Below are 27,680 nucleotides of genomic sequence, written 5' to 3'. Positions count from 1 at the left end.
CACCACCTTCACCCACTGAGAGTAGGAAGTGTTCTCCTCCAGAGGACCTCTCCTTTATAAACTTTGTGAAGGAAATGTCTGAATTGGTTCCCTTCCAGTTACAGACGGAACAGGATGATAGGCACCAGATGATGGAGTTGCTCCAATTCCTGGATGCCCCCAAGGTAATCACCTCTATTCCCATCCATCAGGTCCTTCTCGATCTCCTCAAGAAGAACTGGGAACATCCTGGATCAATTGCTCCAGTACACAGGAAAGCTGACACTACCTATTTGGTGCAGTCAGCCCCAGTTTTTCAAAAATCACAGCTTGAACACCACTCGGTCATGGTAGATTCTGTACAAAAGAGGGTGAAGAGGTCAAAGCCTCACTCGTCTGTTCCTCCTGGAAAGGAAAAGAAGTTCCTAGATAACACTGGTCGCCGAGTATTCCAAGGGGCCATGCTCATGTCCCGAATTGCCGCCTATCAGCTTTATATGACCCAATATAACAGGATCATTTTTAAGCAGATACAGGACTTCTCAGACTCCCTGCCTCAGCAATTTCAAGAACAATTACAAACCTTAGTAAACAAGGGTTTTAAGGCAAACAAGCATGAGATTAGAACATCTTATGACATTTTTGACACTTCTACCAGAGTGTCTGCAGCTGCTATTTCGGCAAGGTGGTGGGCCTGGCCCAAGTCTTCTGATCTTCGCCCAGAAGTACAAGACCAGTTATCCGACTTGCCTTGTATCGGAGATAATCTGTTTGGCGAACAAATTCAACGGACGGTGGCAGAATTAAAGGACCATCATGAGACCCTAAGACAGCTCTCTTTGATGTCTTCCGACTTCTCCTCAAAACAGCCCTTCAGAAAGGACTCTAAGAAGTCATTCTTCCGCCCGAAGAAGTCTGATGCGCCACCAACCAGATCCCGTGCCACGAGACCTTATCAAGAACCGCAGTCTCGTCAAGCCCGAAAACAAAAACCACAAGCAGCTCTTCAACCAGGACTTGCTTTTGGTTTTTGACTTCCACCTAGAGTGCAGCTACCAGATTCCTCTGTCGCACATACCAGTGGGAGGTCGATTGTGCCACTTCCACAACATGTGGCATTCAATCACATCCGACCAATGGGTATTGGCAATCATTACTCAGGGTTACCATCTGAACTTTCTCGCCCTGCCACCGGACTCCCCACCTCTACAGACGTGGAGAACATCCGAACACTCCATTCTTCTGGATCAAGAGGTTTCCCTCCTTCTCCAGTAAAGAGCAATAGAAACCGTTCCATACTCTCAGCAAGGCCTAGGGTTCTAGTCCCGGTCCTTCCTAGTCCCCAAAAAATCGGGAGGCGTCCGTCCTATTCTGGACCTACGGGCCCTCAACAAGTACCTCCAGCGAGAAAAGTTCAAGATGGTCACTTGGGATCGCTTCTACCTCTTCTACAAAGAGGAGACTGGCTCTGTTTTCTGGACCTCCAGGACGCATACACCCACATTGTGATAAGTCCAGTTCACTGCAAGTACCTGAGGTTCCTAGTAGGCCCCAAGCACTATCAATACTGAGTGCTTCCATTCGGCCTAGCGTCTGCACCACAAGTCTTTACAAAATGCCTCGTGGTCGTTGCGGCTTTCCTCAGGACCCAAGGTGTTTACGACTACCCCTATCTGGACGACTGGTTAATCAGGGCTCCCACTCAGCAAACTGCTCTGTCATCCCTCAATCTAATCTTACACACTCTAGTTTCGTTAGGATTTCTCATCAATTACGACAAATCCTACTTAGTCCCATCTCAAACCTTGTCGTTCATTGGGGCAGACTTGGACACCTTACAGGCAAAGGTTTTCCTGCCTCAACAACGAGCACTGACTCTTGTATCTCTTGCTCACCAGCTGCAGTCTCAGCACTCTGCGACTGCATGCCAATTTCTCATCCTCCTGGGACAAATGGTGTACTCAGTCCATGTCACACCATTGGCCCGCTTGGCCATCAGACTCATGCACTGGACTTTGAGGTCTCAATGGACTCAAGCTATTCAGCCTCTGTCGACCATTGTCCATGTCACCGCCTCACTCACTCAGTCTGTCTCTCGCCCGGTGGAAAAATCAGACCAATCTCCTCCAGGGATTGCCCTTCCAGGTTCCAAATCCTCAAATCATTCTCACCAGTGACGCTTCCAACTTCGGGTGGGGAGCCCATGTGGCCAATCTGCAGACACAAGGCTCTTGGTCTCCAGAGGAAGCCAAACAGCAAATAAATTTCCTGGAACTTCGAGCAATCAGATATGCTCTCAGGGCTTTTCAGGATCGCCTATCAAATCAGGTCATCCTGATTCAGACGGACAACCAGGTGGCCATGTGGTACATCAACAAGCAGGGAGGTATGGGTTGGCAGACAAGCTGAGTCGCGTCTTTCATCCGCACGAGTGGTCTCTCAACCCCTCAGTAATGAACTCCATTTTTCAACAACGGGGATATCCTCAAATAGACCTCTTTGCGTCCCCACAAAACCGCAAAGTGGAAAACTACTGTTCTCTCATTCACAGTAAACTCTCTCAAGCCAGAGACGCTTTCTCCCTCTTGTGGGCAACCAGTCTGCTCTATGCATTCCCTCCACTTCCTCTTCTGTCAAAGACTCTCGTGAAGTTATGTCAGGACAAGGGAACCATGATCCTGATAGCACCTCACTGGCCACGCCAAGTGTGGTTTCCAATACTTCAGGATCTCTCCATTCGCAGGCACATTCCCTTGGGAAAGGACCCGCTTCTGATCACTCAGAATGACGGGAGCCTACACCATCCCAAATTTCGCGCCTTGTCCCTGACGGCATGGATGTTGAAAGGTTAATCCTTCAACCACTTAACCTTTCTGAACCAGTTTCCCGTGTCTTGATTGCTTCATGGAAGCCATCGACAAGAAAAGCTTACTCTTACAAATGGAAAAGGTTCACGTCATGGTGCTCTTCTCAGTCCCTTGACCCCTTTTTCTGTCCAATCCTGAAGTTTCTGGACTATCTCTGGCATTTATCAGAGTCAGGTCTAAAGACTTCTTCCATCAGAATGCATGTCAGTGCGGTAGCCGCCTTCCATAAGTGTTAGGAATGTCCCTATATCAGTACACGCTATGTCACACGCTTTTTGAAGGGCTTGCTCCATATCAAGCCTCCACTAGGTCCTCTGGCCCTTTTTTGAGACCTTAATCTGGTTTTGGGTCGGCTCATGAAACCACCGTTCGAGCCTCTTCACTCCTGTGACCTTCGATAACTCACATGGAAAGTGATTTTCCTTTTGGCTATCACTTCAGCTCGCAGAGTTAGTGAATTGCAGGCTCTAGTTACCTATCTGCCTTACATTAAACTTCTGCAGGACCGGGCGGTACTCCACACTCACCCTAAATTCTTACCTAAGGTAGTTTCGGATTTTCATCTTAATCAATGCATCTTACTACCTACCTTTTTTCCAGGCCCCATGCCAACCCAGGAGAACAGGCTCTGAATACCCTTGACTGTAAACTGGCTCTAGCGTTTTACCTAGACCGTACAGCTGCCCACAGGGAAAGCACTCAATTGCTTGTCTCTTTCCACCCTAACAAGTTAGGGAAGCCTGTGGGTAAGCAGACTCTCTCCTCCTGGTTGGCGGACTGCATATCCTTCTGCTATCAGCAAGCGGGCAATTCCATTCCAAGACCATGTTAAAGCACACACTGTGAGGGCCATGGCGACTTCAGTAGCACACCTACGATCGGTGCTGCTTCCTGACATTTGCAGGGCTGCTACCTGGAGTTCTCTCCACACCTTTGCAGCCCACTATTGCTTGGACAAAGCTGGAAGACAGGATTCCATCTTCGGCCAATCTGTCCTTCGTAACTTGTTTAAAACATAACGTACCTACACCCTTCCGCCTGCCCGGTGGTGTTCAGGATGCTCTCTACCAAATTCCGCCCCAGTTGTTCTGCCTGTTGCACGCCTTTGGGTACATTTGGTGCATTTTCGGACATCCTCAACTCTGTACTCACCCATATGTGAGGACTACCATCCTGCTTGTCCTGTGAGAAAGCAAACGTTGCTTACCTGTAACAAGTGTTCTCACAGGACAGCAGGATGTTAGTCGTCACGAAACCCGCCCGCCGCCCCGCGGTTTCTGGTTCGTAACGTTTTGTTATTTTATTTTTCGGCACTGCCTGTAGCTTTCAAATAAGGGGGGACCCCTGCTGGCTGCAGGGTTAGTGCCATGCTGGGCATGCCCAGTATGGCCAGTCAAAGTTCTGGAAATTTTGACAGAAGTTTTCCGTGATTGGACTCCCATTCTGATGATGTCACTCACCCATATGTGAGGACCAACATCCTGCTGTCCTGTGAGAACACCTGTTACAGGTAAGCAACATTTGCTATCTCAAGCTCTCATTAAACTAAACTTCAAGTTCTTGAATCATGCTTGAAGCAAACAGTAGTTCAATTCAGTGGCAATGTTTTACATAAACAAGGAGGCACAGGACCTTGAAAACTATGCACGAAATCTTTAAGAACATGGAATTGGGCTGTCATGAGAAAAATCTAATTTGGAGTAGTTTATTTTCTAGGGAAGGACAATGTATTGGCAGATATCCTTGGTTTAGTTTTGAATCACATGAATGGTCTCTACATACCATCATGGTTCAGTTATTTTATTAATGGGGAAACTCCTCACATTGAACTATTTCCATCTCCTTTCAACAGATTACCTTATTATCCCCAGGACAAGCAGGATGCTAGTCCTCACATATGGGTGACATCATTGATGGAGCCCTATTGCGGAAAACTTTATGTCAAAGTTTCTAGAAACTTTTGACTGGCCCTGTGAGGCCACTGAGGATTCCCAGCATGTTCAGGGGTCTCTCTTCAGTTTTCGTTTTTCCGCGCTGCTGTAGGCATCGCGGATCAGGAGCCTTTGTGAGTTTCCTCACAGTTTTAAATCTGACTAAAAATCAGATTTCACCATTCATTTTCTCCCACATCGGGGGGTCTCAGGTTTTCCACTAGCTGGTGAGTAAATCTTGGTCTCTTTTTTTTTTACTCTTCGAGAAACATTTTTCCTCTCACGTTTCTTCTCATTTCATCGACTGCTGTCGACGTAAAAATGGCCACGGGATTTAAAAAATGTCCCAACTGTAATCGGACAATGTCCATTACAGACCCACACCTTGTTTGTGCTTTGTTTAGGGGAAAAACACGACATAACAACCTGACCCAAATGTGCAGAAATGACAGTGAAGGAAAGAAAGGCCCGCCAAGAAAAGATGGAGCATTTATTCCATGTACAACTTCTGCCATCTCCTTCCACATCGACTCAATCGTCTCCGGCCGGAGTCTCCAAACGCATAATTTTGATAAAATGTCATCTGGAAGGGTTGGGGGATAGCATCGAGGAAGTCAGCGACAGAACTCCGTTCGAAGCATCGCCATTGGCACCGACACCCATCGATACCAGAGGCGCTTCTCTCCCCGGAGGAATCTATCGCGAAATGGCCTAGGATCCAGGAAATACCGCTATTTCCGACACAGAGGCCTTCATCTCATGACGACGCACCAGTTGTCGAGCCGCCACAGGGCTCTGTGGAAGGGCCATCGACACCTCCACCGTGTACAGCTGCTATGCCTGCACCAGCTGTTACGCAGGAATTGTCGGATTTCATCAGTCAAGCGGTGCTCCAGGCCTTAAATGATCAACAGATGTTGATGCCGGTGTCTTCGCCGATGCCTGTGCTGCACCAATGCCAGCGCCACAGCCTAAGACAATACAGAGGCGACCATCGATACCGACGCCAATTCCATCGTCGATGCCGGACCCGATGCCATCAATGCCGATGTTACCTGGGGCTCCAGGACATCCTGAATTTGCGCTGTACCAGCTTCTTTTGAAGAAATTTGATGAAATTGTCGGTGCTATACCATCCAAGCCACAAGAAGAAATTCCTGGACGGATACCTATTGATGATCCACAGCCAGGTCCTTCAGGATCTTCTCCAATGTCTCCACATCAGGACGATCCATATGACACATGGGATGACAGGCATACAGACACTTCCTCTGAAGGATTTATGTCTGATCCTTCCCCTCCAGAGGAAAGGAAGAAATCTCCACCGGAGGATTTATCCTTTACAAACTTTGTTCAGGATATGGCGGACACCATACCCTTTAATCTGGTAGCTGAGGAGGTTGTTGCTAGACAACAAACACTGGAGGTCCTCCAATTCGTGGATCCTCCAAAACAAGTCTTAGCTATACCTGTCCATGACTTCCTCCGAGATGGAAATCTCAACAACAAGATTAAGATTTGTCTGTTACGAGCGCGCGCAGTGCGCGGTCGTCTCAAGCGGGTGGTGAGCCCTTGGGCCACGGCAAGACTTAGGGAGCCCCAAGCCACACCGTGGGAGGTGAGCCGAGCAGGCATAGTGAGCCAGGCGGGTACAGAGGCAAGGAGTAAGGAGTGGAGTCTGACCCTCTGCCGGACCTGCACGCCCATGGCAACCAACACGGGGATAGCGGGAACTGGATCAGGCATGGTATCAGGAACAGACATCATGGCAACATCCGGAACAGACATCAAGGCAGAGACACTGGACAGGGAGCCATCAAGGCACAGACGACCACGGAGGGCCTGGATCAAGGCAGAGGTACAGACGACTGTAGTGCTCAATCCAAAGGCAAGCAGGAACTGACAAGAAAGTCCTTTTATACAGCTGAAGTGGGTAACTCCCTGGGAGGAGTTTACCTGGACCGCCTCTCGCTGGTCCTATAACTAAGGTGGAGAGCTGCGGGCCAGCCCCTAGGGAAAAGGGCGTGGCCGGAAACCAGGAAGTCCAAACAGCCATGCAAGCCACAGGCAGGCCTCAGGAACAGCTAGGCCTCCCAGGCCCTGGAGCAAGTCCCGGATGGTGCACAGGCGAGGCCCTGGTTTCGAAGCGGCCTCCGGAGGGAAGGTAAGATACCTCCTGTAGCGCAGCAACAGGGGGGATCGCAACATTGTCTTCCTTTGTCCTCAGAGGTGTGAGATTCACTAGGTTGTTGGACTCATATTTTAAACTTAAAGAAATGCCATTGGAATGTACAGATTGGGTTCTTCTGACAACAAATGTCCGTCTAATAGGTTGGGGAGCTCATTGCTTAAACCATTATGTGCATTATGTTTGGTCTCAGAGCGAGAATCAATGGTCTATAAATCGGCTTGAGACCAGAAGCATCAGATTGTCACTGATGCATTTTCAGACCTTTCTTCTGAGGAGGGTAGTAAGTTTTATCAGACAATGTAACAATTGCGTATCTAAACAAACGGGGTGGAAAGCAGTCGGGGCATTTCAGAGGAGTCAGATTTTCTGTTCATGTGGACTAAGAGATCTGCTTCAGTTGTCAGTCCTATCTTTAGCAGGACAGGAAAATATTCAAGCAGATTATCTGTCTAAACATAGTAGACCCTGGAGAATGGGAATATAATGAGGAGGTTTACCAACAAATAATGCAGAGATGGGGCCCACATCAGATAGATTTGTTGGCGACCAAGCGAAACAGGAAGGTGGAAAGCTTTTTCAGTTGGTGCAGAGAGTTAGGGGGCAAAGCAATAGATGCCTTGTTGCAGAATTGGAAAAGAAACAGGCTACTATATGTCTTCCCACCTTGGCCACTAATAGTGCGGATGCTAGGAAAGATAGAAGAGGAAAAAGCCTTAGTTCTAGTGGCTCCAGACTGGCCAAAATAGCCGTGGTATGCAGATCTAAGAAGTATACTAATAGATCAGCCTCTACGGCTTACTCAAGTTGGGTCTGAATCAAGGGCCAATGGAAATGGACATGCTTGGACAGCCTGTAGCTTGGTATTCATTCACCCATGTGTGAGGAGAACCATCCTGCTTGTCCTAGGAGAAAGCAGAGTCGCTTGCCTGTAACAGGTGTTCTCCTAGGACAGTAGGATGTTAATCCTCACAAAACCCTCATGCCTCCCCTGGGAGTTGGTTTCTCCATGTATTAGCTTTATCATGGACTGAGGGTCTCTGCCAAGGGGGCAGGGTGATGACTACAGCTGCACGTACTCAGTAGGACATGCTGAAACTCTAGAATCTTTGGGATCAGAGTTCTGTGCCGGCGTCCATCTTATGATGTCACCCACGTGTGAGGGCTAACATCTTGCTGTCCTAGGAGAACACCTGTTACAGGTATGCAACTCTGCTTTCCTGAGGGACTTTGTCGACAACCTTTTGAAAATCCAGATGCATTATATAGAAACATAGAAATGACGGCAGAAGAAGACCAAACAGCCCATCCAGTCTGCCCAGCAAGCTTTCACACTTTTTTTTTCTTCATACTTATGTTACTCTTGGCCCTTATTAGTAACTTTTTGGTTCTAGTTACCTTCCACCCCTGCCATTGATGTAGAGAGCAGCACTGGCGCTGCATCTAAGTGAAGTATCTAGCTTAATTGGTTAAGGGTAGTAACTGCTGCAATAAGCAAGCTACTTTCACGCTTATTTGTTTACCCAGCCTGTGCCATTCAGTCCTTGTTGGTTGTTGTCTGAATATAATTCCTCTTTTCTTTATTCCCCCCTGCCATTGAAGCAGTGAGTTGCGCTGGATATGTATTCCAAGTGAAGTATCAGGCTTAATTGATTCGGGGTAGTAACCGCTGTAACAAGCAAGCTACACCCATAATTATGTTTACCCAGACTATGTAATTCAGTCCTTGTTGGTTGTTGCCTGAATATAAATCCTCTTTTCCTCTTTCCCCCTTTCCCCCCTGCAGTTGAAGCAGAGAGCTATGCTGGCTATGCATTGATTCACCTTTGTCCATATGTTTTAACACCTTTAAAAAAAATCCAATTAATTTCCCTTTTTTGGGGGAATGATCACAATGGTTACCTATTAGCTATAGGACTCCTTTTAAATTTAGTTGACATTCAAGGTAAACAGAGGCGTGGGTGCCAGGATATTTGGCTGATAAATTAAGTTGATTTTCACTCAGTTGGATTTTGTGAGCCTCAGAAGTCACGGTTAATAAAACTGCCTTTGAATAAAGTTAGATTTGTCGACTACAAGGCAACAGAATTTTGTTTGTTGCTCCACATTTTGAAAACAAATAGTCGATTGAAGCCAGAGTAACATTGAATTACTTATATTTCAGAAAGTTACTGTGGGCAAGCTTATCCAGTGAGGTATTTGGTTAATTATAGTGATCTTGTAGCAGGTCTAGGGCTCAGTCAGGCCTCTAATTAGCATTTGGGGAATTGCTTTGCTTTTGTAATATTTTAATAATGGGTGTGGTTGAAACTGGTGGTGCTGACTATTGGGGTTTAAAATGGATTGGTATGGCTTATATTCTAGGGGGGTTAGGAAGGGATGTGAAGTTGTCTGGCTTTTAAGTGGTTGATTGTTTGTGTCTTAGGATTGTCATATATGGCTAGTTATTTATTATTTTGTTGATACTTAAAAAACAAAACAATAAAACATATTTCCCTGAGAGCGGCTTTATTAAACGAATAATGCATTTATGTAATAGTCTAATTTGAGGCTTTTTCATATATTTTGTGCATGTTTTCCTCAGAGGTTTTATATAATTATTTGTTTGCTCTACTTGTGATAAGCAATATGGGAGCAGCAATCAAATATTTTTATGCAGGTAAATCCACATTAAAAAAAATATATATTTTGATTGTCTCCTCCCCATTCCCCAAATTTTCAGATAAGTGTGTGTGTGTATGCTGTTCCCAGTTTACATTTATTTAATCTAAACAAAAAGTAGGTGGGATCAGGTTAGGGGAATTAAAGTACGCAAGGGAATTGAATTTTAATCTCTCTGCAGGTACTTTATTTTTGTTATATGAGCAAGCAGAATTTTCAGAAGGAAACTGCAAGACGTTACCTTTGAAATTGAGGTTGCAGACAATGGGGAGGTCCATTATTGCCTTCTATATTTGCAAAGTAACTTGTAAATGAATTAAAATTAATAAACTTTAATTTTCTTTTCCCAGATTGAAACAGATGTTAAATGACCTTGCACACCAACAACAGGAGGAACATCAGGGAAAGCCACAGAGAAAGGAGAAGGGCAACAATGTTCCACCACCCTCACCCACAGTGTGTCCTTTCAGTTTTCCTACTCAGCCTATGAGTTTATTTAATATGCCTGGGTTTGCCAGTTTTTCATCTTTGACACCAGGTATGTTGTGATGGGATAATTCTGACACCTTCTTATGGAAATGATAGATCATCTCAGTTTAGAGAGCTCCTTAGAACCAGAGCAGTCCTAAACAAGTAGCCTCTGCCCCTTATATCCTTGCTGCTGAGGGGATAGAGAGAGACAAGTTTGTACTGTGAAAGGAGGTATCTCAGATCTTCATTGTAGTGTTAAAGGATTCTACCAAGAAGTTATATAACTTGGAATGGAAAATCTATTCTTTTGCCCCACAAAATCTGCATATTACCTTTAAATACTCTAAGATTTCTCTAAAATTCAATTGCATCAGAAACCATATATTTTTAATGCATGTTTTTTTTGAATCTGTAGAAATGAAACCAGTTTTTGACCTTTTGTTAGGTTCAATTGGGGATTTTATGTATTTAAAACCTCTTAATAAATTATCTGTTTTGTCATGGAACTTAAGTTACCACTATGAAAAACATGATATTCCAGGCCCTATGCTTAGTCTGCAGAATCGGGATGCAGGCTATACTGACTGATCTTTTGTGTACCAGGTATCATAAAAAAGTAGTCCTTCATACTCATCCAAAGCTACTGCCTAAGGTGGTGTCAGTGTTATCTTAACCATTAAGTCATTCTTGGAGTATTTTCCATCACTCGTATGCCCAGGAGCATAGAAACATAGAAAGGTGATGGCATAAAAATACTGTATGGGCTATCTAGTCTGTCTATCCACCCAACGAATTCAACTTTAAAATTTCTATCACTGCCTCTGAGATCCCTTGTATTTATCCATGCTTTCATGAATTCAGATAGTGTATTTGTTTCAACCACCTCCACTGGGAGGTTGTTCCATGCATCTACTACTCTCTCTCTAAAGAAACATTTCCTAAGATTACTCCTGAGTCTACCCCCTTTCCTGTACATACCCAGATCAGTCTAGACCAGTGCGTTATGCACTCCCACCTGCAGATGGAATCAGAGAGCAAAGCTTAGAGGCACTGGTATCCCAAGTGTGCCACCTGCTTCTCATTAGTATTTCTCTGACTCCAGTAGATGGTGGTCGTGTATAATTGCAGCTCTGTGTGAGACTGATTTTTCTTGCTCCCTGAGGTGCTAGGTTCAGTGTCTGGGCCATCCCTTAGCTAGAGTTAGTTACCCCTGGTGGTGCTAGCCCATGTGGTTCCGGGTCCCCTGATAGTCAGGGGACTGGCTCCCTCAACGACCCGAAGGCTCTTCCTCAGTGTCTGCGGTACAGGGAAGTAGCCCCTTTGGGGATTGTTTTCTATTCTTAGCTTAGGCTTTATTTTCTTCGGTTACTAAATGTTAGTTTTTGTGTAAAAAAAAAACCCAAAAAAAAAAAACCCAAAACCAAAACCCCAACTCCAAGCACATATGGGTACATCATCAGATGGAGCTCTGATACGGAAAACTTCTATCAAAGTTTCTAGAAACTTTTGACTAGCACACTGAGCCCACTAAGTATGCCCATCATGCCATGATATTCTCAACCACAGGGGTCTCCCTTCAGTCTCTTTTTTTTCCGCGGTGCTGTAAGCCTCGCGTAATAGAAGCTCTGTGAAAATTTCCCTCACTTTTTCCTCAAGGAAAATATAACTTTTCAATCAAAAAACTTATCACTTGGGTCTCCCTTCGACATAGTAATCGGTGAGTACTTTTTGAATCATTTTTTCGGTCGACTCCTGTCACCTTCATTCGGTACCTGCAGGTACCTGCAGGCCATCGACCATTACCCGGATGATTTTCAACATGGCCTCCGGATTCAAAAAATGCCCAAATTGTAACCGAACTATGTCAATAACCGACCCGCACAACGTTTGCATTTTATGCCTGGGATCAGGCATATACAAATTGCGTTCAGACGACACCGAAGGGCAGGCGTGCCCGGTTGGATAAAATGGAGGAGCTGTTTAAAAAGCTAATGCCATCATCATCTTTGACATCGTCACGGAAGAAATGATCACCATCTGTTGAAAAACATCGAGGGGCCGATGACCGTCCATCACCGACCCCATCAGGATCTTCCATAGCGTCTTCATTGACATCTACTAGAGAGCATCGTGAAAAAAGACGCCATTGACGCCGTTCCGTCTCCGATCCATCAGAGGGAACGACATCCACATCTGCACCGAAGGACATTGAGCTGATGCCGAAACGTGTCCGGGTACTAGAGCCACCATGACCCTCTGTACCCGAGATACCAAGGCACTCTCCACCTGGATCGGTGTTAGGGACTGTGCCCCCACGCTCAGTCGTGGAAGAGCCAGTAGCGCCAGTCTTACCTTCTCCTGTGACAGTGGACCCAGTCTCCAGGGAAGAAGTGACTTCCATGGTCCAGCAAGCAATTGTCGAGGCGTTCCAAAAATTTCAGCCTCCTTCCATGCCAGCACCGGTACCAATACCGACATCGGCATTGGCACCAGAACTGTCGATTTTTCAACCCCCTACTGAATAAAATCGATGCATTAATTGGAGCTTTTCCTGCACCGACACCGATAACGCCGACAGCATCCCCGATGCGGCCATCGACACCATCAATGCGAAAACATCCACCGATGATTCCTTCGATTCCAATCCCAGGCTCATCGGAGGAAGACGGGAGAGACTCTGATTCCGTCACGGGGCCATCGGGCCTTCAACACTTCCGGGCACCGACATTACCTTCGATGCCATTTCCGGACCCATCGTGACCCGGTCCATTGGGCAACGCTGGCCATCGATTGCCATCGAGACCTGTCGATTCCCCATCGATGCCTTTACTGCCTCCTCTGATACCAAAGCAGATTCCATCTCAACCATCGAAGTCTGCTTCTAAAACAAAACATCACCTTCAAAAACATAAACCAGATCCTTCTGAGGCACATTATCAACCTCAATACAGTCCTTGGGAGGATGTAGACATTGACACTGATACAAATGATTTCCAGTCAGAGCCCTCTCCACCAGAAGGGAGGAGAAAGTCCCCTCCTGAGGATTTGTCATTTGCAAATTTCATAAAGGAAATGGCAGATACAATTCCTTTTGAATTGCTTACCGAAGAGGTTACAAGACACAAGACTCTTGAAATGTTGCAATTTGTGATGCACCAAAAGAGGTGATGGTAATACCCATTCATGAAGTGCTTCTGGAACTTCAGCATCGATTATGGGAACATCCTTGCTCTGTACCGACTGTAAACAGAAGAACAGACGCAACATACCTGGTACAACATACCCCAGGTTTCCAAAAACCGCAATTGCCACATCACTCAGTGGTCGTTGAATCGGCTCAAAAAAAGCCAGAAAACAAAAACCACTCTCTTCTACCCCTCCAGGAAAAGAACAGAAGTTCTTAGATGGCTTAGGAAAAAAGGTTTTTCAAGGATCCATGCTGGTATCTAGAATTGCGGCATACCAGCTTTACATGATGCAATATCAAAGAAACTTGTGGAAACAAGTTCAAGATATTGCTGATAACCTTTCTCAACAACAGGCACTAAATACTCTTATTGCCAAATGCCTTGAATCTGGCAAACACGAGGTACAGGCAGCTTATGACTCATTTGAGACATCCGCCCGTTTATCAATGTACGAAGATGGGCTTGGCTCAAGGCCTCTGATCTCAGATTAGAAGTCCAAGAGAGACTGGCAGATCTCCCATGTACTGGAGATCATCTCTTCGGAGAAAAAATTCAGGATGCTGTCTCACAACTCATGAGACACTCCATCAGCTCTCCAAGTTACCATCTGATCAGCCTTCCTCCATCCGAAAAGCTAACAGAAGAGATACCAGGCGGTCTTTCTACTTCAGCGTGTTCATATCGTCCACCGCAAAGAAGACGTACACGCCAACCAAAGCAGGCAAAAACCCATCCACCTCCACAAACTGGTCCAGCAGCTGGTTTTTGAAATACATCAAGAGAACAGAAGCCTCTCCACCAACCCTATACCCCACTTACCAGTAGGAGGTCAACTCCACCATTTCAAACACCAATGGAGTCTCATCACCAAAGATCAATGGGTTTTAGCCATTCTGAATTGGGGATACTTTTTCAAATTAAACACAATACGCCCGCATTCACCACCCATCACTCTTTGGACAAACATTGTCATCAAATCTCAACTTCAAGTAGAACTCTCTACTCTGCTGACTACCAGGGCTATCGAACGAGTTCCCTGGTCTCAACAAAGCAAAGAGTTCTATTCCCGCTATTTCCTAATTGCAAAGAAAACAGGCGGCCTTCGTCCTATCTTAGACCTCTGCAATCTCAATACATTTCTTCAAAAAGAAAAAATTTGGATGGTATCTCTAGGAACCATCCTTCCTTTGCTTCAATGGGGAGATTGGCTCTTTTTTCTAGATCTTCAAGGCACTTATACACACGTACCCATTTCCACACAACATCGCAAGTACCTACGATTTGTTGTGGGAAATCATCATTACCAGTATAGAGCCCTACCATTCGGCCTTGCCTCGGCTCCTTGAGTATTCACCAAATGCATGGCAGTTGCTGCTGCACATCTACGAAAAAACAGCATCCATGTTTTTCCGTACCTAGACGATTGGCTAATCAGAAGTCCATCCAGACAGGGAGCTCTGTCTGCCTTACAAAGCACAATAAGACTATTACACTCCCTGGGATTTCTAATCAACTATCAAAAAATCCCACATCGAGCCATCTCAGCTCCTCACGTTCATCGGAGCAGACCTTGACACCACACTGGCAAAAGCTTTTCTTCCAAATGACTGTGCCAACAACGCTTGGCAAATTCAATAATACACTGCCAGTTCGCCTCTGCCCATCAACTTCTAATGCTACTGGGACACATGGCCTCTACAGTATATGTTACCCTATGGTGAAATTAGCCATGCGAAGAACTCAATGGACTTTGAAATCTCAATGGTTCCAAGCTTTCCAGCCACTGTCGTACACAGTTCAAATCACCCACCAATTATGCCTTTCGCTCCACTGGTGGACAAATCAAGCTGCCTTGAAAGCTGGTTTCCCATTCCAGCAATCAGCTCCACAAGTCATCTTGACTACAGAAGCCTTTAATCTGAGATGGGGGGCACACGTCAACGACCTTCAAATGCAAGGTACGTTGGCTACGCTCGAAATGAAGTGTCAGATAAACTTCTTAGAGCTTCGAGCAATGTGTTATGCACTGTATGCCTTCAAATACTGCCTCTCGAACAAGACTGTGTTGATACAGACAGACAACACAGTAGCAATGTGGTACATAAACGGAGAAGCACAGGCTCTTAACTCCTCTGTCAAGAAGCAGTATAGATTTGGGCCTGGGTTCTCAAGCACTCCATGCGTCTCCGAGCACTTATCTACCAGGCATACAGAACGTTCTAGCAGACTATCTCAGTCGACGTTTCCATCCCCACGAATGGTCTCTGGAACTAGATGTAGCGAGCAGAATTTTTCAGCGCTGGGGTCACCCAACCATAGACCTCTTTGCGTCCAAACTGAATCACAAAGTGGAAAGATTCTGCTCCCTCCACGGATGTCAACCAACGTTCCCCAGGGACGTCTTTGCTTGCCCCCCTGGAACACAGGTCTCCTATATGCGTATCCTCCGATCCCGCTCATATCCAAACTCTCGTGATGCTACAACAGGACAGAGGAACAATGATCCTCATAGCCCTGTACTGACCTCGACAAGTATGGTTTCCCATGCGCCTCGACCTCTCGATCAGAGAACAGATTCGCCTGGGCACAGCGCCCACTCTCATAACTCAGAATCAGGGCAAGTTGCGTCACCCCAACCTGCTAACTCTCGCCCTGACAGCTTGGATGTTGAAAGCTTAATTCTACAACCACTTAATCTTTCAACTCAAATCTTGGAAGTTATTGTAGCTTCACAAAAGCCTTCCACATGTAAATCTTACCACTCAAAGTGGACAAGATTTACCAAGTGGTGCACGCAAAATGGTTTTGACCCCTTTTCTTGCCCCACTCCTTCTTTATTGGATTACCTGTGCCACCTTTCGGATTCTGGTCTACAGACATCTTCGGTAAGGGTACACCTAAGTGCCACAGCAGCATACCACAAAGGAATAGGGGATGCATCAATAATAGTGCAACTCCTAGTAAGTCGATTTATGAGAGGCTTACTCCACCTTAAGCCTCCCATTTGACCACCGGCTACTGAATGGGACCTAAATTTAGTACTAACGAGACTCATGCGATCCCCGTTTGAGCCTCTGCATTCCTGTGATGAAAAATTTCTTTCATGGAAAGTTTTTTTTTCCTAGTAGCCATTACATCTGCTAGGAGGGTCATTGAGTTACAAGCTCTTGTCACATACTCACCCTACACAAAGTTCTTACATAACCGGGTAGTCCTTCGCACTCACCGCAAATTCCTACCAAAAGTGGTAATGGATTTTCATCTCAATCAATCCATAGTCTTGTCTACTTTCTTTCCAATGTCACACTCTCACCAGGGCGATTGAGTTTTGCACACCTTAGATTGTAGACGTGCGCTAGCTTTTTACCTGAACCGCATGGCAGTCTATAGAAAATCCACCCAACTCTTTTTGTTTCTTTTGACAAAAATAAACCAGGAGTTGCAGTGAGCTAACAAACTCTCTCCAACTGGCTAGCAGACTGTTTCGAATTCTGCTATAAAAAAGCAGGCATTCCTCTCCAGGGGCAAGTAAAAGCGCACATACAGCCCTATCCAGTAAAGTCCGTGGGAGAGCGGACTAACGCCCGCTCTCCCGGCGCGCGCACCGGCCCCTCGCCGGTGCGCGCGATCCAGTATTTAAATTAGGCGACGCGGTGCAAATGAGGAAAAGGAGGCGCTAGGGACACTAGCGCGTCCCTAGCGCCTCCTTTTGGCCTGGAGCGGCGGCTGTCAGCGGGTTTGACAGCCGACGCTCAATTTTGCCGGCGTCGGTTCTCGAGCCCGCTGACAGCCACGGGCTCGGAAACCGGACGCCGGCAAAATTGAGCGTCCGGTTTTCGGCCCGACAGCCGCGGGCCGAATTCAAATTTTTTTTTTTTTTTTTTTTTTTTTTTACTTTTGGGGACCTCCGACTTAATATCGCTATGATATTAAGTCGGAGGGTGCACAGAAAAGCAGTTTTTACTGCTTTTCTGTGCACTTCCCTGGCGCCGGAAGAAATTAGCGCCGACCTTTGGGCGGCGCTAATTTCTTAGAGTAAAATGTGCGGCTTGGCTGCACATTTTACTTACTGGATCGCTCGGGAATACCTAATAGGGCCATCAACATGCATTTGCATGTTGAGGGCGCTATTAGGTGCCGCGGGTGGGCCGCGTGTTTTCCTCCCCTTACTGAATAAGGGGTAAGGGAAAACACGCGTCCAGAGCAGGGTGACAGTGCGCTCCGACGGAGCACACTTTACTGGATCGACCTGTCAGTAAGGGCTATTGTTTACATCAGTAGCACACTACCGTTCTATGCCTATTGCTGATATCTGTAAAGCTGCAACTTGGAGTTCACTTCACACCTTTGCAGCACATTACTGTTTGGACAAGGAAGGATGACAAGAATTCAGCCTTTGGACAAATCTGTCTTAAAGAACTTATTTCCAGTATAGTACCAACTCCTTCTACATCCATTCTTCTGTGATTTCAGGCTGCCTCATTTTTTTCCAACAGTACACTAGTTGTTGTGCTTGTTAAAAAATTGTATGCTGTTGTTTCACTACAAAATGACTCAGCCTGTAGCTTGCTAATCACCCATATGTGAGGAATATCATCCTGCTTGTCCTGGGATAAAGCAAAATTGCTTACCTTGTAATAGGTGTTATCCCAGGACAGCAGGATGTAGTCCTCACGAAACCCACCCGCCACCCTGCGGAGTTGGGTCAGATACGTTTTATTTTATTTTTTTCGCTCCCGCTTACTGCTACAAATGAGACTGAAGTGTGAGACCCCGTGGCTGAGAATATCATGGCATGCTGGGCATGCTCAGTGTGCCAGTCAAAAGTTTCTAGAAACTGACAGAAGTTTTCCGTATCAGGGTCCATCTGATGATGTCACCCATATGTGAGGACTACATCCTGCTGTCCTGGGATAACACCTATTACAAGGTAAGCAATTTTGCTTTCCCTGTTCACGTGGCTCCCGGGGTATTTCAGTCTGCCCGGTGGTGCAGAGCCAGGCAGATCCCTGAAGAGGAGGGGGGAGAGTGTTTCAGCCCTGGTAAGGTCGGAGGACGTTTTTAGGCTCCCTGCCTCATTTTTACCACCTGCTCCAGAGCTATTTTTACAGTGGCAGCCATTTTGTTTTTTCTTTTTTGACGTCCCACGGGTCTCCCCAGCATTCCTGGGGCTGATTTTCGCGGCGTTTTTGGTGGGAGTCACCAGGGCTGGGTGGCAACACCTGTTTTCTTCTGGGGGGGGGGGGAGTTATAATCCCTTTTTTGCAGGAGGAACATGGCAGAAACCCCTCTGGAACCCTGTAAGGCTTGCGGGGGATGGTCAGTTTATTTAGACCCCCTGTCACTGTGTACTGGATGGGGATGGGGCCTCAGACAAGAGGACCAAACCTAAAAAGTCTGCACGCAGGCCAGGCTCGGTGGCCTGATCTAAAGGAAGGAGCCCTACCCCCACTGCGCACCCTGTGGAAAAGGTCTCCCAGGATGACCCTCCCCCGCTGTCCCCCACTGCGTGGACTCCGAGACCAGAGGAATCAAGAGACACGAACACTGATTCTAGCAGTGACGAGATGATACCGGGGGGATTTCCACCCGAATTTGTGCTGCTCATCATGCATGAAGCATTTCTGACTTGGAAGCTCATGAAGCGCAGAGCACAGGATGGGAGTGTGGGAGTTTCCAAGCGTTCCCATCTGCGAACTGACAGTCGTCTGTCCCAGGCAACTTTGGCTTGGGAGGTTCTAGCGGGTGCAGTCGACCAGCAGGGGAATGGCTCCACTCCGCGCCCGAGGGACACTGCTGCAGATCAGGGTGAGGTCCATCCAGACGTAGATACGGGCGACACGATCAGGATCCGGTAGAACCTAGTGCGGAGGGGGACTACCCCCATGTAGTCTGGCTGTTTAAGAGGGAGGAATTGTGCCCCCTTATTCCCCAGGTGCTTGAGGAATTGGGGGTGAGACCCTCGCTGGAAGATTTCGACAGCGAGGGAGTGAACCCAGTCCTGGACGGTCTCTGGGGTCCACCTAGTGCTTTTCCCATCCCGAAGATTATTGAAAAGCTCATCAGCCGGGAGTGGAAATCCCTGGAGGCGAGGCTTAAGGTCGGCTGGGCGATGCAAAATCTCTACCCGTGAAAGGAGGAACATTTAGAATGCCTCAGGGTACCTAAGGTGGGTGTGGGTGACCAAGAAGACGACCATTCCAGTGGTGGGAGCAGTTGCTCCCAGAGATGTGCAGGACCGCAAGCTGGAGCTGCATCTGAAGCGGGTGTTCGAGGTTTCCTCCTTAGGACTTTGGGCGGCAGTGTGTGCAAGCATGAAGCAAAGAGCGTGTTTGTGTTGGATTCAAAAACCGCAGGACCCATCATCTTCTGGGACTTTGTCAGCTTCTCAGACGGCTTGTCTGGAGGCAGCGGTAGCATATGTGGTGGATGCCTTATATGACTTGGTGCGTTTGGTGGCCTGGACTATGGTCTCCTTGGCGGCTCCTATGGCTCCGCAATTGGGCAGCAGATGCTTCCTCCAAGTTGCAACTGTGCAGTCTGCCTTTTCGATGGAAGTTGCTTTCGAATAATGGAAGTTGCTTTCGAATACTGGAAGTTTCTTTCGAATAATAGAAGGACAAGGGGGCATTCCATGAAGTTAGCAAGTAGCACATTTAAGACTAATCGAAGAAAATTCTTTTTCACTCAATGCACAATAAAGCTCTGGAATTTGTTGCCAGAGGATGTGGTTAGTGCGGTTAGTGTAGCTGGGTTCAAAAAAGGTTTGGATAAGTTCTTGGAGGAGAAGTCCATTAACGGCTATTAATAATTAATAACACTGAGTTATTATGTACAGCCCTTGAGGCAACTGTTTTATTGTATTCCACCCCTGAGGCGACTGTTCAGTTCACTGTAAACCGGTGCGATATGTATGCTATACAGGAACATCGGTATATAAAAATTAAAAATAAATAAATAAATAATCGAATTTACTTAGGGAATAGCCACTGCTATTAATTGCATCAGTAGCATGGGATCTTCTTAGTGTTTGGGTAATTGCCAGGTTCTTGTGGCCTGGTTTGGCCTCTGTTGGAAACAGGATGCTGGGCTTGATGGACCTTTGGTCTAGGAATTAGATGTTTTTTTGTCAATTATACTTTGCTTGGGTATCGATAAAAACTGACGAGCTGCAGGTGGCACACTTGGAATACCAGTGCCTCAAAGCTTTGCTCTCTGACTCCATCTGCTGGTGGGAGTGCATAACCCACGGTCTGGAGGGTTCTGTGGTATTACAGGAATGAAAATTAGCAGGTAAGAACCAATTTTCCTTTCACCCTCATACCATGGCCTCTCATTCTAGAGCCTCCTTTCTGTTAAGAGGCTAACTTCATGTGCATGAAAGCCTTAAATATATTTAAATGTCTCTAACATATCTTCCCTACCTCGCCTTTCCTCTAGTGTATACATGTTTAGATCTTTGTCTTCCCCATATGCTTTAGAAGGAAAATCACTGACCATTTTAGTAAACTCGGGACCGATTTCAGCTAGTAAATATCCTTTTTAAGTGCAGTCTCCAGAATTGTATACAGTATTTTTCTGCTGACCATTTCCTCTCCATATGCAGCCAGGTCTCTCTCTGGCTTTTGCTGTTGCTTTATCCATCTGTTTGGCCACCATAAGGTGGTCAGATACAATTATCCCCAGATCCTGCTTTTCTATTATGCAACACTTTAAATGCATTGTCTCTCTCACATTCTTCACAGTAATTCTTCTCGGATTTTGACCATTTACCCATGAAAAGTACACTCAGCTAAAATAATAGGGTTAAGTAAGGACAGCTTAGTGATGGTTATGAGACTCAAAAAGTTTACACTCGTAAGTACTATGATGGTTAAATGAATCACCGCAGCTATTACATGTCAGTTTTCAGTTTTCATCTAGTAGCTCCAAATGCTTCCTGTATTTTGAACATTTACCTTGTGAGGTACACTCAGCTAAAACAATAAAACAATTAATAAAGTTAAATAACACTTTAGAGATTTATTTAAAACTGTCCAAAATTATACACTTCCATTTAAAGAAATTAACCTACAATTTATGCAGTACATTACTTCAATAAGATTAATTCAGGCAGGTCTTTTATTATCCTTCATTGCTTTATCGGCCACCCTATTCAACATATACCTGCTGCCACTATGTCACCTGCTAGCTGGTGTAGGCATCTCACACTACATATACGCTGATGGTATTCAACTAATTTTACCCATTGATGACACAATTGAAAAGACATTGAACATAGCCAACATGTATCTGGATATCATCAAACAGTTACTAAACCAGATGGAATTAGTTATTAACATAGAGAAAACAGAATTCCTACATTTACAACGTAAAAACATTGAAATCATTTAAAACCCAATCATACTCAAAAACAACCAAAAAATAGAATTAGCAGAGAAAGTAAGAAACCTTGGAGTGATAATTGAAACAGAGCTTAACCTGAAACAACACATATCTTTAAAAGTAAGGGAAGGATACGCCAAACTCATGACTCTAAAACCACTACTTACAACTAATAACTTCTGTTCAGTGTTACAAGCTCTAATTTTCGCTAGCACTGATTACTGTAACGCCCTCCTACTTGGTTTACCATACACCACGATAAGACCACTCCAAATACTGCAGAAGACGGCCACAAGAATTCTGACTGGTAAAAGTGAGAGACCATATCACTGAAACCCTAGCTGAATTACACTGGTTACCCATTGAGCAAAGAATACAATACAAAACCCTATGTACCATACATAAATTAATGCATAATGAAAAAGCTGAATGGCTGAACACAGCCCTTCGCGTACACGTCCCTCACAGAAACCTGAGATCAGCAAATAAAGCTTTACTAACCATTCCCTCAATTAAAACAGCAAGTCTAACCCAAGTAAGGGAAAGAGCATGTTCCTTAGCAGGACCTATACTAAGGAATACCATGCTTGTCGAGATCCGCTTACAATGAGACATCAAAACCTTCAGAAAAAATTTTAAAACATGGTTATTTAAACAAGCATACAACAAAGAGAAAGGAGAGTAGAACACAAGGAAAATGGGAGGCGATCTGCAGAACTCCCACGCACACTACCCTAATCTATACAGGTATGTATTTTATTTTATATATTTTCGCTCACCACCAAAGAATAAGATACTATGAGTTATCTATTTTAAATCTGTCGCTGATAAGAATTGACATGATGTATCACTCCCACCAATGAGTAATTATAACAAACTATGTTACCGTAAATTGTTGGCACCTGTTTAGTGGATAGAAATCAAGATTTTTTTCCAACATAAATATTTGTGCCTTATTGTAAACCGTTGTGATGGTACCTAACTTAACGACGGTATAGAAAAGTTTTTAAATAAATAAAAATTTGCTTCTGTTTTATGTTAATTTTGTAGTTCATATCAACACAGAACTCATGCACATATACTGGTAACAACCCCTGTTTTAGTTCAGATGAAGAAATACCTTAATCATCAGTCAAATCTCATTGAGGCAGCCTCGCAAAAGAAGTAAAATAGCTTATAATGCCAAGCATCGATGATCCCACCCCTCTCCACTCATGCCCAGCAGATTTTTCTCCTTCCTCAAAATGCTGCTTGTAAGGCTTTTTTTTTTTTTTTTTTTTTATAATTGTGTGCCTAAAGAAAGAAGGGTGCAGAATAAATGGGGGAAAACCCCAGAAGTCCCACCCTTGTTATCACTGGTTTCATGCCTGTGTTGATGCTGTGCAGTCACTGTCTGTTCCCCGTTCACGATATGAGGTAGCTTGAGATGCATCAGGGAAAGGCACTTCCTGCTTTAAGGTCATACGCCCCACCCACCCCACTCCCCTTCTGGCAAGATGCCCAAAAAGATATACAAGTTAAAAAAAAAAAAAAAACGCTCTGGAAAGGTAGCCCAATTGGGCGTGAAAACCGCCCATCTGTCAGCACTGTTCTTTAGGCAGACTGAGTAGATAAAGTGATGGGGCCGGATGGGATACATCCAAAGGTACTATGGGAACTTAGACATGTCCTGGCAGCTCCACTGGCTGACCCTTTCAATTCTATTTTAGAGTTTGGAGTAGTTCCGGAGGACTGGAAAAGGGAGGATGCGGTTCTTATTCATAAAAGTAGAAGTAAGGATGAGGCTGGGAACTACAGGCCAGTTAGTCTGACCTCTGTGGTAAGCAAACTAATGGAATTCTGCTAAAACAGAGGATAGAAGAATTTTTGGAATCCAATGGATTACAAGATCCGAGGCAGCATGATTTTACTAGAGGTAAATCTTGTCAGATGAATCCTATTAATTACTTTGATTGGGTGACCAGAGAGTTGGATCAAGGAAGAGTGCTAGACGTAGTGTATTTGGATTTCAGGAAGACCTTTGACACTGTTCCACACAGAAGACTTATAAATAAATTGTGCACCCTTGGTATGGAATCCTAGAGTGATTGACTGGGTTAGAAACTGGCTGAGTGAGATGTGACAAAGTAGTGGTATATGGAGTTTTCTCTGAGGGAAAGGATTGTTACTAGCGGTGGGCCTCAGGGATTGGTCCTTGGATTGGTTCTTTTCTACATTTTTGTGTGCGAGATAACGGAAGGGCTGTTGGGAAAGGTTTGTCTTTTAGCCAATGATCTGTAACAGGGTGTGAATAGCCAGGAAGGAGTGGAAAATTTGAAGAGGGATCTAGTGAATCTGAAAGAATGGTCTAAGGTCTGGCATCTAAGACTTAATGCTAAAAAATGCAGAGTAATGCATTTAGGATGCAAAAACCCAAGGGAAAGGTACAGTATAGGAAGTAAAATTCTTAAGCACAAAAGAAGAGCAGGTTCTCACAGGACAAGCAGGATGGTAGTCCTCACATATGGGTGACATCACAGGATGGAGCCCTATATGAAAAACTTTCTGTCAAAGTTTCTACAAAGCTTTGACTGACACTGGCACACTGAGAGCACTGAGCATGCTCAGCCTGCAATTATCCCTGTGAACCACAAGTGTGTCCCTCAGTCTTCTTTTTTCCACTCTGTAGTAAGCATAGCGGTTAGGAGCTCTGTGAGAAATTCTAACTCTTTTTCCTTACGGAAACACTTAAACCTTTACTTCACAAACACTTTTCCCTGCACGGGTCTCCCTTCGCGTAAGTTTATTCGACGCTCAGTGAGTACTATGCTCTGTTTTTTTGGTCGGTTCCTGTCACCTCCCTGGCCTGCCAACTGACTGTGGCCTTCCCTCTCCCTATGTTTTTAGTTAGCCACACATAACCTGCGAGTGTCCCTCTGTGACACTCTGCCTGGTTATTAGTGCTAGTGGGACAGGGACTTCCATGGTTTCCGTTGCCGCCAGGGCCCCTGTCGATTTCAGGTCCTTCGATTTCCTCTGTATCCTCGCGCAGTCGATGCCCCCTTCGCTACCGTCTGTACCCCCTTCAGACCGTCCTGGATTCTTAGATGCCATCAGTACCCCTCCACCCGCGGTACTCTGATGCCATCGTCCCTGCATCGTTTCTACCAGTGCCATCCATGTTTTTCATCCATGGCACTGATTTTTCCTTGGGTTTCCTCGGTGCCATCATTGCCCGGATTGATGCCATCGACGCTCACCTTTGTGTCGTTGGTGCCATCCATTCCCAGGTTGATGTCATCGTCGCCCAGGGCACTTCCATCGATGCCAGGGTCATTTCCATCAATGCCTGGGTCCATTCCATCGATGGGCATCAGTGCCCGCGGCCGATCCCATCGATGGCCCTCGGCGCCCGGGGCCGATCCCATCGATGGCCCTCGGCGCCCGGGGCCGATCCCATCATTGTCTTCGACGTTCCTATCGATGCAGTCAGACTCCGTCGATGCCGGTATCATTTTTCCGATGCCAACGATGTTTTTTCGATTATTCAATGCTACATCGTTCCCATAGATACCTACGCCGATGCTGTCAGTGCTTCCGTCACTGTCAACATTGCTCTGTCAGAGTCATCGATGTTTTTTCATGTATATATTTTTGACGATATCCTCGAGGCCGCTTCGGCCGCCATCGACACCGTCAATACTGACATAGCACCGCCACGGAATGCCCTCTCCTGAACACAGTGCTCCATGCTTTGGGTTCTTATTAAAACCCCATATCAGCCTACGACACTACATAGTGCCAGGAGCAGTGCAGGCATGCTGACAGTCCGTCATCAGTCGCTATCCAAGACAGCGAGGGCATCCATCTCGGCGCTGGGGAAAGATCGGGCCGAGCACTGTGGCATGCATCGTCACTGACACGGTGACTGTCCGCCACCGACGCCATCCAGCACATCGGTGCTATCCTTCTCGATGCTGGAGAATGCTTGGGCCGAGCAACATTACCACTGCCATCGAAACTGTTCTGCACAGTATTGGCAGTCCTTGGTGCTCCAGAAACACCGGAACGAGTTCCGAAGAATTCTGCACTGGCGTCATGAGATATCGAGCTGCTGCGACGAGGGCTGGGTCCACGAGCTATTAATTGGCTCCCCGGTTCCCGAGGCGTGCCCCACCAACATCGGTGCGGGATTGTGGCCCTCCACTAATTACGGTGGTAGCACCAGCCACTCTCAGCCTGTCTCCTCTATACCTGCGCCACCATACCAGGCATCAGAGCTGAGACGGGCGTCTACTCCCTCGATGACTCTTGAAATTCACAGAACCAGCAATCTTCACCAGCTCGTCCTTCGGCGATCCACCTGCTTCTGCGGCATTCCCATTGAGATGTGTTCTCTAATTCGAGCCACATGGTTCGAAAAGTTCTAGGTCATGTACCTTCCAAGAACTGTATTAGTGTCACATATCGCTATGCCAGGTATGTCAGCCACAATATCAAGAGAACCTCTCTATCTTTTCTTTGGGATTGCATCAAGACATCCTCCCGTTTTCAGCAACGAGGCTCTGATTAATGCTCTGGTTTCTGGTTCCTGATTCAGAACCAAAGTTCCAGATGCAGTCGCTGATCTGCTAAACATGAGATCCAGCAAATACTGCCTCAAGTGCAAGTCCACCTTGAAGCCTGACGACTGGTCTCGATGTCTCCTTGTACAGCACACAGAAATGCGGGTAAGACTTTACCGCTCACGCTCTCGTGGGAGGTTACTTGATATCCAGAGTACATCAGCCCCTCCAGTTGGACACCACCTGGTCTCCCAACTGGCTGGATATCAGAGCGGCCACCCCACTGTGTACCAAGGTTCCCAGTACACTCCCCCCAGATGCTACAAAATGCAGGGGGGGGGGATTTGGGGAGTTTTAATTACACTTTTCTTTTTTTCAACAGAAAGTAGTTACTCTCCGCCCATCCTGGACCTCAGAAATACCAACTTTCTTCAGAAGGCACAGGTAAAATGGTATCTCTTGACACCATGCATCCATATTGCAGTAAGTACATTACATCTAATCTTTCTATGTGCTTCATGGTGAGTCAACAATATTACAATCCCAAGCTCTGCCGGTTGCACCAGCTTCGGCAACTGGGGTATTCATTGAATCACTATCAGTGATTGCTGTTTCTCTGCGGAGTGCAACATCATTCACGTTTTCCTCGCATAGACAGCTGCATAACCACAGTCCGTCCACGCAAGGAGTTCTAACTTCATGACTCACTATAAATTTACTATCTGGGATTACTGTCACTGCCATAAATCCCTTATACAACATTTCTGGACACCACAGTCACAATGACCTTCCTGTCCAGCAACCGCGCAGACATTTTAATAAATTCCTACATGTCCCTGCGCGCATATTCCTTAACCTCAGCCCCTCAATTTTTCATTGTCTGGTTATGGGGTTTTTTCACTATGCACTTTCCTCATAGCTCCAAAACTGCTATGGGTTAGAGTCAGTGAAATTCTATTATCAGTGGATCTAAGCTGTTCAATCGCTTTCATCCCTCATCTATATTGCAGATCTAGAACCAAAATCCTAGTCTGATCCTGGTCATGCTCGCATTTACTCAGGGTTGTAAGTTTGACCTAAAATCTTCTCAACCCAATATGCATCTATTCCGCTCCAGGCACAGTTTCACATAAACTTCCTGGATCTTGTAGCCATGAGTTATACCCTTATGCCTTGCAATACTGCCTCTGCAACAAATCTTTGTGCATACAGACAGACAGCATAGGGACAATGTGCTTTCCAACACACAAGCACGCACAACATTTTAGCTGCTCTGCAAGGAAGCTGCACAGCTCTATCCTTGGCCCTTGCTCACTCTACGCATCCTCGGGTCACTTATCTAAGAGACTTACTGAATGCACTAACAGACTTTCTCCATATAGGTTCCATCCTCTCGAATGGTCTCTGACTACATGTGTGGCGAGAAAAACCTTCTGGTGCTGAGGTCAACCGAACTTGCCCTCTGT

The 27,680-nt window shown here is 45.9% G+C and overlaps 1 protein-coding gene across 1 annotated transcript in view; it reads left to right on the top strand.

Annotated features, from left to right (window-relative positions):
- Positions 1–27,680, top strand: part of PCM1 (pericentriolar material 1) — a 1,078,029-nt gene that overhangs the window by 479,579 nt on the left and 570,770 nt on the right. Inside the window, 1 exon segment of the mRNA XM_029604912.1 lies at positions 9,977–10,164. Coding sequence (XP_029460772.1) covers positions 9,977–10,164 — 188 coding nt within the window.

The sequence above is a fragment of the Rhinatrema bivittatum genome, chromosome 1 (genome assembly GCF_901001135.1).
Source record: "Rhinatrema bivittatum chromosome 1, aRhiBiv1.1, whole genome shotgun sequence".
Classification (NCBI taxonomy): domain Eukaryota; kingdom Metazoa; phylum Chordata; class Amphibia; order Gymnophiona; family Rhinatrematidae; genus Rhinatrema; species Rhinatrema bivittatum.
This window is presented reverse-complemented; position numbering and strand designations above follow the sequence as displayed.